This window comes from Capricornis sumatraensis, chromosome 10 (genome assembly GCF_032405125.1).
Source record: "Capricornis sumatraensis isolate serow.1 chromosome 10, serow.2, whole genome shotgun sequence".
In the NCBI taxonomy this organism is placed as follows: Eukaryota; Metazoa; Chordata; class Mammalia; order Artiodactyla; family Bovidae; genus Capricornis; species Capricornis sumatraensis.
In genome coordinates this window covers 41,260,627-41,272,992 of record NC_091078.1, presented here as the reverse complement: position 1 = coordinate 41,272,992, position 12,366 = coordinate 41,260,627, and the positions used below count along the sequence as shown (strand labels likewise).

At 38.8% G+C, this 12,366-nt stretch overlaps 1 protein-coding gene across 10 annotated transcripts in view; it reads right to left on the bottom strand.

The window, feature by feature from the left end:
* TTC13 (tetratricopeptide repeat domain 13) overlaps positions 1 to 12,366 on the bottom strand; it is an 81,173-nt gene that overhangs the window by 21,173 nt on the left and 47,634 nt on the right. For all 10 annotated transcript variants that reach the window (XM_068981860.1, XM_068981861.1, XM_068981867.1 and 7 more), the window contains 4 exons: positions 11,161 to 11,243; positions 9,830 to 9,971; positions 9,349 to 9,523; positions 7,304 to 7,460 (listed from right to left, as the gene is read on the bottom strand). In XM_068981860.1, coding sequence (XP_068837961.1) covers positions 7,304 to 7,460; positions 9,349 to 9,523; positions 9,830 to 9,971; positions 11,161 to 11,243 — 557 coding nt within the window. The remainder of the gene's footprint in view (positions 1 to 7,303; positions 7,461 to 9,348; positions 9,524 to 9,829; positions 9,972 to 11,160; positions 11,244 to 12,366) is intronic.

Here is a 12,366-nt window from a genome sequence, read left to right as displayed (position 1 = left end):
CTCTCACTGTCATGGCTAGGACTTTCAAAACTATGTTGAAAAACAGAGGCAAGAGTGGACACCCTTGTCTTGTTCCTGATCTTAGAGGAAATGCTTTCAGCTTTTTACCATGGAGAATAATGCTTGCTCTGAGTTTGTCATATATGGCCTTTATTATGTTGAGGTAGGTGCCCTCTATGCCCACTTTCTAGACAGGTTTTTTTTTTTTAAATCATAAATGACTACTGAATTCTGTCAAAAGCTTTTTCTGTATCTATTGAGATAATCATATGGCTTTTATTCTTCAATTTGGTGTCTCACATTGATTTACATCCCTAGGATAAATCCCACTTGATCATGGTGTATGATCATTTTAATGTGTCACTGGATTTGGCCTGCTGGTATTTTGTTGAGGATTTTTGCATCTATGTTCATCAGTGATACTGACATGTAACATTCTTTTTGGGTGTGACATTTTTGTCTCGTTTTGGTGTCAGGGTGATAGTGGCTTTTTAGAATGAGTATGGGAATGTTCCTCTCTCTGCAATTCTTTTGCAGAGTAAGGATAAGTGTTAGCTCTTCTCTTAATGTTTGATACAATTTGCCAGTAAAGCCATGTGGTCTTGGATTTTGTTTGTTGAAAGGCTTTTAATCAGTTTTAATTTCATTACTTGTGATTGGCCTGTTTATAATTTTCTGATTTCTTCCTGGCTTAGTCTTAGAAGGTTGTATGTTTCTAAGAATTTGTCCATTTCTCCCAGGTTGTCCATTTTATTGGCATACAGTTGCCTATAGTAGTCCCTTTAATCCTTTGTATATCTGTGACGTCAGTTTTAAGTTCTCCTCTTTCATTTCTAATTTTATTGATGTGAGTCCTCTCCTTTTCTTGATGAGTCTGGCTAAAAGGTTTAACAATTTTGTTTTTCTTCTCAAAGAACCAGCTCCTAGTTTTATTGATCTTTGCTATTTTTTTCATTTCTATTTCATTTATTTCTGCTCTGATTTTTATGATTTCTTTACTTCTACTGTCCTTGGGTTTTATTTCTTCTTCTTTCTCTAAGTATTTTAGATGTAAGGTCAGGTAGTTTATTTGAGATTTTTCTTTCACGAGGTAGAACAGTATTGCTATAAACTTCCCCCTTAGAACTGCTTTTGCCACATCCCATATATTTTGGACAGTTATGTTTCCATCGTCATTTGCTTCCAGGTATTTTTTTAATTTCCTCTTTGATGTCTCAGTGATCTCTTGGTTATTTAGTAGGAAGCTACTGTTTAGCTTCCATGTGTTTGTGTTGTTTACAGTTTTTTCCTGTAATTAATTTCTAATCTCATAGTGTCATGGTTGGAAAAGATGCTTGATATGATGTCAATTTTCTTAAATTTACTGAGGCTTGGTGTGTCACTCCAGATGTGATCTATCCTGTAGAATGTTTCATGTGCACTTGAGAAGACAGCGTATGCTGCTTTCAGAGGGAATATCCTATAAATATCAAGTCCATCTGGTCTAATGTGTCATTTAATGCTTGTGTTTCCTTACTCATTTTCTATCTGGATGATCTTTCCATTGGTATAAGTGCAGTATTAAAGTGCCCCACTATTATCGTGTAGATTTCCCCTTTTATGGCTGTTAGTATTTGCCTTATATATTGAGGTGCTCCTATGCTGGGTGCAAAAATATTTCCAATTGTTACATCTTCTTCTTGGATTGATCCCTTGACCATCATGCAGTGTCCTTTGTCTCTTGCAGTAGGCTTTATTTAAAGACTATTTTGTCTGATATGAGTATTGCTACTCTAGTTTTCTTTTGATTTCTATTTTCATGGAATATCTTTTTCCATCCCCTCACTTTCAGTCTGTATGTGCCCTAGGTCTGAAGTGACTCTCTTGTAGAGTGCATACATGCAGGTCTTGTTTTTGTATCCCTTCAGTCAGTCTGTGTCTTTTGGTTTGAGCATTTAATCCATTCTCATTTACGGTATTCATTGATATATGTATTTCTTTTAACATTTTCTTCATGTTTTGGGTTTGTTTTTGTAGGTTTCTATTCTTGTGTTTCCCACCTAGAAAAGTTCCTTTAGCATTTGTTGTCAAGTTGGTCTGGTGGAGCTGAATTCTCTTAGCTTTGGCTAATCTGTAAAGATTTGACTTCTCTGTCAAATCTGAATGAGATCCTTACTAGGTACAGTAATCTTGACTGCATAGTTCATTTTTTCATTACTTTAAATATATTCTGCCACTCCTGTCTGGCCTGCAGAGTTTCTGCTGAAAAATCAGCTGAAAACCTTATGGGGATTCCCTTGTATGTTATTTTTTGCTTTCCTCTTCCTGTTTTTAATATTTTTTCTTTGTATTTAATTTTTATTAACATGTATCTTAGTGTGCTTCTCCTAGGGTTTATGCTATATGGCACTCTCTGTACTTCCTGGACTTGAGTGACTATTTCCTTTCCCATGTTAGGGAAGTTTTTGTCCATAGTCTCTTCAAATATTTCCTCAGGCCCTTTCCCTTTCTCTTCTTCTGGGACCCTTATAACTCAAATGTTAGTGTGTTTAAGTTGTCCCAGAGGTCTCTGAAACTGTTTCTATTTCTTTTCATTCTTTTTTCTTCTCCCTGGCAGTTATTTCTGCCACTCTATCTTCCAACTTGCTTATCCATTCTTCTGCCTCGGGTAGTCTGCTGCTGTTTCCTTCTACTGTATTCTTTATTTTAGTTACTGTGTTGTTCATCACTGACTATTCTTTATTTCTCACAGATCATCGTTAAACATTTTTTGTATCTTATCGATTAGTGCTTCCACTCTATTTCCAAGATCTTGAATCATCTGTACTATCATTACACTGAATTCTTTCCCAGGTAAGTTGTCTATTTCCTCTTCCTATTTATTTGGTCTGTTGGGATTTTACCTTGCGCCTTTGTCTGCACCATATTCCTCTGCCATTTTATTTTGTCTACCCTACTGTGCAGGGTGGTTGCTCCTTCTGCTTCTGCTGTCTGACCCCTGATGAGTGCGGCTGCTCCAGGGGCTTGTGCAGGCCTCCTGGCGGGAGGGACTGAAGCCTGTGCTCTGGTGAGTAGAATTGAGTTTTTTCCCCCTGATGGGCAGGGCCATGTCAGACGGTGTGTTTTGGAGTGTCTGTGAGCTTAGTACAGCTTAGGCAGCCTGTCTGCTGATAGGTGGGGCTATGTTCCTGTCTTGCCAGTTGTTTGGCATGTCCAGCATTGGAGCCTGAAGGCAGCTGGGTGAAGACAAGTCTAGGCATTGAGATGGACACCTCCTGGAAAGCACATGCCAATCACTATTCCCTGGGGTCAGGACTTCTCTGGTGGGCCAGCGTCCAGGACTCAGCACTCTCACTCCAGAGGCCTAAGCTTGAACCCCAACCAGTGGACCAAGAGCCTGCAAGCCATGCACTGCAGCCAGAGAAAATAGAAAGAAAAAAGAAGAAAACAAATAAAACCCAAGACAAATAGCAAAAACCAAACCAAACACACAGTACCAGCAACACAAATACAGAAGAGAAAAACAGAGGAAAACAATTAGACAGATACAACAAATCCAAGACAAATGATAACAACAAAACGAAACAGAAACAAAGAAGCAGGTAGAAAACAATAAAAGGAAAAAAAAAACAGAACAAAGAATTACAAAATGAGAACAATCAATAAGGACTAAACTAATAAAAACAGAAAAAGAAAACAAATATAGAAAGGAAATAAACAAAAAAGTGAAGATAACATAAAAGAAACCCATAAGAACAATCAAAACGAAAGAGGAAAAAAATAAAGGAATTAACAAAGAACCAAAGAACAAAAAGAAAAAAAAAAAAAACAAAAAATGTCAAAAAAGTAAAAATGGAAAATAAAAGTATATATTAGAAAAAATGGTAAATAAAAATAAAACACTACCACCAACAACTGAACAAAATGAAACAAACAAAGAATAATAGTAATAAGAATATTTTCCTGGGGCCTCCTCTGTCAGTATCCTTACTCCCACAGTGGGCCAGACCCAGTCCCCGTCTCCCCAGGAGGCCCTCCAATACCTCTAGGTAGGTCTCTGGACCTGCTGTGGGTACTGTGGGTCTAGCTCAGACTCTGACCTAGCCTGACTCCCACATGTACTTACCCTCAAAGTCCACTGCTGACTGACCTCATCTGTGGGAATAGTTGTTGTCTACTCAGGTGCTCCCCAGACACAGGATCTACCAAGCTGATCTCAGGAATTTAATTTGTGACTTGGGCATCTGCAGAGAGAGATTTCTGTTCCTTTTCCTTAGTTGCCCTGCCCCTGGGGCTCAGTTTTGGTTTTGGCCCCAACTCTGAATGTGCACCACCCCCTCGCATCTGTTTCCCGCCTAGGTGAGAAGGAATGAAAACAGTGGCTGATTGGGACACACTCCCTCAGGCTGGTAAGGAGTATAGCATCCACACTAGGGTTTGCATGAGTTGCCTGCAGTGGTAGGGACCAGAAGGCAGTTGCAACAGACTAGGGTGCAGTCACTCTGGTGGGAGTCTCTCCCAGTGCTGGTGGAAGCAGGGGCTGGCACGTGGGGGGATGTAGCAGGCCCACTTCTTCCATGCCTCTCAACAATGATGCCTCGTTTCCTAGGCAGACCATACTTCCGCTAGGGCCATTCCCAGCAATGGAGCCTCTCACTTCTGTCCCCTGTTGTATCTGCTCAAGCAATAGTATTCCTTTCCCCAGATCTGCTCTAATTCCACGCTTTAGCACTCAGCCTCTGCCAGCATTGGTGTATTTTTGTCTCAGGTAGGAGCACCCAAGGAGGCTTTGACAAGGGCCCTGCTTCAGACCCCAGAGCCTACCTGGGCAGAGGAGGCCTTGGCTTAAGGGGTGGGCAAGCCTGCTCAGATGGCTGCCCCTTCCAGTGCCCATGGAAGCATAAGCCAGCAGGTATGGGAGGGGGTTATAATGGCAGCCTTGCCCCTTGCATGCCACTCAACAATGAAGCCTTACTTCTATGGTGTCTTGGACATTTTCCACAAACTTTCCCAGTTTTGGAGCCCATTAATCCTTTCCCTACAGGCTGTCTTTTCAAAGACAACAGGTGTCCCCTCCCTGGGTCTGCATTCCAAACCCCACTTTCCAGCACGCATGACTCACAACTCAGGGTGGGATGTGCAGAGCTGTAGCACACGCAGTTCTTACTTTGTCCTACCTTCGACAGACCATCCGTTGTGTTCTCCTTTGATCCCCTAAAGGTCTCCTTCTATTCCCAGCTGATTTCCCCACCATGAGGGAAGCTGTTTGAGTGTGGGGACTTCCGCTCACCTTCAGCTTCCCACTAGGGTTGCCAGTCGTCTTTTTGATTCCTCTTTTTTTTTCTTTGTTCTTTCTTCCTACTTGGTTGTAGGGGCATTTTTCCTGTTCTTTTAGGTGTCCAAAGTCTTCCACTGACATTCAGCAGGTGCTCTGTGAGAACTGTCCCATTTGTAGGTGTATTCTTGACGCACTTGTCAGGAGCGACAAATTTCGTGCCCTTCTATTCCACCATCTTGACCCCCTCCTACCTGTTCATGTCTTTTGCACTTTTTAAAGTTGGAATGGGTTGTTTGACTTTTACTTTTTAACTTGTATAAACTGTTGATGTTGAAAGGTTTACAATCTAATAACTGACCCTAGGTGATATGACTTCCCTATTTTTAAGATTTTTGTCTTTACCCTAGGTGTTCTCCAGTTACTTATGGTGTATCTGAATGGATTTCTTTGTATTCACCCCACGCTTTAAAAAAAACTATAGATTTACTAATGAGTTTCCTTTGTCCTAAAAAATTCTTGGCTATTATTTCTTCAAACATTGCCTCTCCTCTATTTTCTCCTTCTGAAGTTTCAATTAGTACATGTTAGCCCTTCTTACATTTTACACATCTTCTCTCTTTCAAGTTTTCCAACTCAACTCTGTGCCCCATTCTGGATACTTCCTAACCCTCTATCTTCCAATCCTGCAATTTCTTCTCAGCTATAGCTAATCTGCTTTTTAGTCTGTATACTGAATTCTACATTTCAATGACTGTATTTTCTATTCCTAGAGCATCTAATTATTTTTTTAATCTGGCCTTTCATATTCTCATGTTTCCTGCTCATGTTTATGATTTCTTCATTACTTCTTTAAGCACTTCATCTGGAGTTACTGCAGAGTCTGTATTCAACAATTTCAATATGTGAAGTCCATACGGGCTAAAGTCTATTGTTTGCTGTTTCTGTTGATTCTCACAAATGGCTTTGGTCGTCTTGGTTTTGATTCTCATGCTAATGATCTTAAGCTGTGGGAATACTTGAGGGCACAAATTGGCACCAATTTCTTCCCAGGAAGGATTTGTATCTGCTTCCATTGAGATCCTGGGAATGCCTCCAATACTGGATCACTTTAGCCCCTGGAAGGTCAGCAAATCCATCCTGCTCATGCTTCAAGGCACTCCACTGGGTAGGATATCTTTTTCCTTTAATATGTGTTTATCACCCATCATTCTGGCCGAATATCTTCTCTTTCTTTTTTTTTTAAGCATTAGGGGGCTGATCTTTACAGATTTTTCCTAATTTTTAAGGCAGCTAGACTCCCAGGAATTAATTTCTATTCTAAATCAAATTGTTCTATAATGAGATAGCCTTTTAGCAGATCTATTCTGCCATACTGCAGCAGTATTGGCCAGCACTCTAATTTGAAACTTTTAATATGTTAAGAAATTTGTTTTAAAGTGATACAGTAAAAAAAATAATGCATATCAAAGGCTACCAAGAATTGTAAGTACATTTGAAGTCTGAAAGTACCCTAAATTACCATGGAATGCTGGGCTAAAAGAAATCATATCTGTAGGGCAGGAACAGAGACACAGACATAGAGAAAGGGCTTATGGACACAGCGGGGTGGGGAGAAGAGGGTGGGGTGAATTGAGAGTAGCACCGACATATATACATTATAATGTGTATAACAGACAGCTAGTGGGAAGTTGCTGTCATAGCATAGGGAGCTCACCTTGGTGCTCTGTGATGACCTAGAGGGTGGGACAGGGGGTGGAAGGAGGCTCTAAAGGGAGGGGATATGTGTATATATCTGCTGATTCACACTGTTGTATAGCAGAAATCAATACAACATTATAAAGCAATTATCTTCCAGTTAAAAATTTTTTTAAAAAGGAAATCATATATCCAAAGGTAAACTGAAAGAAGTATTTCCAGACATATCAAATTCAAAAATAAATTCATCAGAAACATGGATAGAAAGCTATTATCAGGCAAGAGATATTATGATGAACTTAACAGCTTGGTGTTAAAAAAGAAAAAAAAGTCTTCATTTAAAGAACTCACTTTATGTGGGGTTGCAGCCCTGGCTGCTCTTCATAGTCTTCTATGAGGAAAGGCAGATTCTTAGCCCAGTGGTCTTTAAAGCTTCCAGGCAGATCCACGTCAATGTTATATTCCGTTAGGGGAGTATCAAGGTGTGCATGAAGATATCGAGAATACTCTGCAGATAGGAAACGAGATCTGACACACCCAAATATGCTGAAACAGTTTTTACAGCTAATTATACTTTTTTATAGCCAATCTATACAAAGTACAGAGAAGGCAATGGCACCCTACTCCAGTGTTCTTGCCTGGAAAATCCCATGGACAGAGGAGCCTGGTAGGCTGCAGTCCATGGGGTCGCTAGCATCGGACATGACTGAGCAACTTCACTTTCGCTTTTCACTTTCATGCATTGGAGAAGGAAATGGCAACCCACTCCAGTGTTCTTGCCTGGAGAATCCCAGGGACGGCGGAGCCTGGTGGGCTGCCGTCTATGGGGTTGCACAGAGTCGGACACGACCGAAGCAACTTAGCAGCAGCATACAAAGTGCAAATACTTCATAACAAACTGTTATTTAATTACAAGAATTCTAAGTGGAAACTCCAAATTTTAGCAAGTCACTATTATATGATAATGGAGGTAGCCTGCCGCTGACTTATTACCACGGGCAAATACAAACCAGTCCATCTGGGTCCACCTTGCCTAAATTTTAACCACCTTTCCATAAGCAATACGAAAGATCTCACTATTCAATTCCAGAGTCTGGGAATGCAAGTTCAGTGTTAGACAGAGCCTGGTTCCTTGTCAGCTGATAGATGTACTGACTATGTATGCAGTTTCATCAACTGACTGACCAACTGCTGCTTATCTCTAGGGAAGCAGTACAGAAAGAAACAGGACATGGAGCACCCCCATCTTCAGTCTATAGCTCACAAGTCCAAGTTCTCCTAAACCAGGAAAAAAGAGGAATTACAACTTAGAGTAAAGAGCTGTGCTGTCCAAAAGGTAGTCCCTAGTAGCTGGCTATTGAGAACTTGAGATGTGGCTGAGAAACTGAACTTTAAATTTTACTTAATTAGAAATTTAAACTTAAAACTGATGTTTTATTCAATTATTAGAAAACTGCAGTATGTTTGGAATAACTTGCATATATTGTCTATTTTTCTAATTTTAAATTTTATTAAATATAAATTCAGACCAAGTATTTCCAATCAAAATTTAGCATCCAAATTAAGATGAACCATAATATATACCATATTCAAAGACTAGTACAAAGAAATGTAAAACAGCCAATAAATAGTGTTTTCATAATAATATGCTGAACTGATATTGTAGAGGTACTTAGTTAAATAAGACAATATATTATTAAAATGAATTCCACCTGTTTGTTTTTACTTTTTTAACATGGCTACTAGAAATTTAAAATTACATATATAGTTTACAATTTTTTCACTTGGACAGTACTATAATAGAGGGTTAATTAAAAAGGAAAGAGAAAAAATAAAAGTAAGTATCTGGGCTTTATATGAAACATAAAAATGTCTATGTATAGCAGAAAAAGGGTAAGACTGACTAATAAAAGGATAACTCAAAGATTTGCTTTCTTTTTCATCTCAATTTAAATTCTCCAAAATATGTGAGAATTCTGATATGAAGGAGTTGACAGATCAAAGATACTAAGTTCTTATTTAACAGTGAAAACATAAGATTACTTTCTTGTCATTCTTATATTTTTGGATGAGATGTGACAAGACAAGGATACCCAGATGACTGTCATATTTAGTTCAAAATACATTGTTTCTGCATAAGTAAAATTTTTTAATTTTAGAAAGAAAAAATGTGAGGAAGAGGCAAAAAACCACCCAAAAACAAACCAAGACTGGCCTTTAGGAGATATGGGCTCTCTCTAGTCCAGATACCACCACTAACCAGAGGGTGGCTGGGGGCAAGTCACCCAGCTTCCCTGAGACTCAACTGCCTAATAGGTAACATCAGAGACAAGCAGTATGATTCCTGCAGCTCTAAGCACTCATAGAGTCAATGATCCTGCAGCTGTTGGACTTACCTCGGAGATACTTCACTTTAAGGTACTCTGGGCTGGCCTTTTGGCCCGGGAGAGGGTCATTTAGCATAACTTTAGTTTGCGCTTTTATCCCTTCATAAAACTGTCCCATTGCCACGTGGCTGAGCCCTTTCATGTACTGGCACACCTCGTTATACGGCTCCAGCTGCAGACATCGCTGAGGCATTGAAGGAAAAAAGGCTGAATTAGAATCCATACAGTTTAGGAACCTTTAAAGTGCTTTACTCTTTAATCTGGAATTATAAACTGGAATTAGGAAAGTTTTCCCTCCAGGTTAAATCAGACCAAATACATACTCTATAAATCAGTCTGTTGGTCAAGGGAATGGTTCTTTCCTCTTTCTTTTTGTTGAAGTCTAAACACTATTCTTGCTCGCCCCTACCAACTCCATTCATTTCATGAAACTTTGTAGAAGAATAATACAAAATTGCAGTTTCAGTGCTTCCCTCTTACGGATGCTCACCTTGAAGTTCTTAAGGGCTTCATGTAAGCTGCCATGGTGATAAAGCATCATTCCACGGAGCTGGAGGGTCTGCACATGATTTTGGTTGAGCAACAGAGCCTTCTGAAAGCTCTCGGTGGCTGCTTCAAAATTGCCCAGTTCCCTAGGTATTTAACAACAGTGATGAACATAACACAGGTGTTTTAGTCAACATACAGAATTAAGTTACCCTGAGAATTATGATCCAATCTCTAAATAAGATACTTTAATGTGGGTGTTAGCTTTTTTATTTTACCAAATTCATAGGTTTAAAATTTATTTTTTCTGTTGTTTAAGTTACTTCAGTTAAAATCTAATAAATCATTATCTAATTTAAATCTTGAAAGAAGAAGTATATTTTAGAATTGTGGTCATTTCAGAGTGAAAATGGTTATTACTGACCAGCCTTGCCTTATTTTGTATCTTAAAAATTTTACAAATAATAGAAGCTTTAAAATACCCCACATCAATTTTATATAAACAATAAATACATAAAATATATATATAATGCCCACTTACATTTATACAGCACTTTACTATTTGCTAGGTGTTTCCAGATCTGTTTTCAACTTATATTCCCAACAATTCCATGGGACAGGACAGATAAATACCCTCCCTTAAACCTATAATGAAGCCAAACACACTTTCTCCGAGTCAGTATAAAAGACTTTTTCTAACTATAGAGTCAAATAAGCTCTTGAATTAAATCCTTTTTGAGTAAGGCACCTAACAGTTTCACAGGAGATTTCTATCACTGTCTTTCTCTTTCCTAACATTTAGAGTGCCTTTATACAGGTCAGAATGCTAAAAAAATTTCTTAAACCAAAAGTCAGAATAGCTTTGAGGGTCAGAGCAATGCATGTAGTAAGGAAGCCAAGCGTTGCTGCTTGCTCCTGATAGAGGTGCAACATACTTGTGACACTTCCACCTCGCAATTCTAGGATCTTTAAGCAGATCCTTGTGATGTGGGTATCAGCCTTAGTTACCACCTAAAGAGGGCAGTATCATCCATAACTCAACACCTTAGAGTGCCACTATTCAAAGCACCTACATTTGAAGGACTAATGTTTTCTCAGCCAATATATACAGACCAAGGTTATTTTAGGGCACAGCAACATGCATTATGGTATCCTCTTACCCACGGTTTTTTCTATGCCCAGGGAAGATCTCAACAAGTATGTGAACACCTATGTGATTTAAAACGACCATCTCTTTCGGCTAAGAAATGCATTTTTAAAAACCAGATCCCTATTATGAGAGGCTGTCCCACTATACACCCTCCCTCCTACCCCAAGTATTGGCGCTTTACTCACCTGTAGGCCTGTCCCAGGCTTTTATACGCATCAATAAAATCAACTTTCTGCTTCAGAGCTTCTTTGAAGGATTCAATAGCTTCCTATAAAAAGAACACAGAAAATTATTTCACTTGCTTAACTGTTAAAATTGAGTTTCTCTCAAATTACTAAAGGACTAATACACTATATATAACATACATGGTCCCTGAGTGATTTTTTCAAAATAGGAGGACTTAAAGGGAGGCAGAAACTACAATAAACTATGGGGATTTAATTTCAATAGTAAACAAATACATTACTATGAACAACAACGGAGCCTTAAGCTTCTCCTTTCAAAATGGGAAAACAGCTTCTGTTTTTCATTAGGACTTTGACTACCAATAACACCTTCATTTTAGTATCATCTACTTAATAAAAACTCTACGGAACAAAAGTAAGCCTAACAGCTGCATGAAATAATCTAAAATGATCACAACTGGCAGCATTTGAAATTAAACCAACAAGAGAGACAAAAAAGCAAGCCCAACATGAAATTACTGATAAAACAAGAAAAAAGGCTCCTAGGATAGGTACTAAAGGATCCTCATGATCTACAAGGGAAAAGAAAGCATAAAAATAAAAGAGAAACCTTCAAGTTGGGGGTGGTGGTGCCTGGCTCCTGCCAGCACAGCTCCAGGAGGCACTAAGGTTCCAGAACTGCACATACTATGCTCTTGGGAAGCCCTGGCTGCAAAAGGACTCTCTGTGGAAACCAGTGATAAAACAAGCCACTGTTTCAGAGGAAACATCCCAGGCTTACACTAGGTATTCAATGTTCTTTTCATTACGATGTTATTTATTGTAATAAAAGATTACACAGATATTTCACACATTTCTCAAGGAAAAGACATATCTTACTTAAAGGCTATAAAATATCACAACTTCTAAGAACTTTAATTGAGAAAAAGCTTAAAAAACTCTGGCATAGATCATTTAAACTCGATTAGATAGTTCATAGCAGAAAATCATTAGAGATATCAAATGCCTTGCACATGGTAGGTACTCAATAAATATTTAATGCCCTGGTAGACACACAAAATAGTTTTGCAAAAGCTACACAATATTGAGTCTTTCCAGAAAGTCATTCATCCTCTGCTTCTTGATTTTCTCAGGGGAGGCCAGCAGCCAAGAGAGGCTGGCTTTGAAACTCTTCAAAATCAATACTGGGGACAAAACCTCCTCATT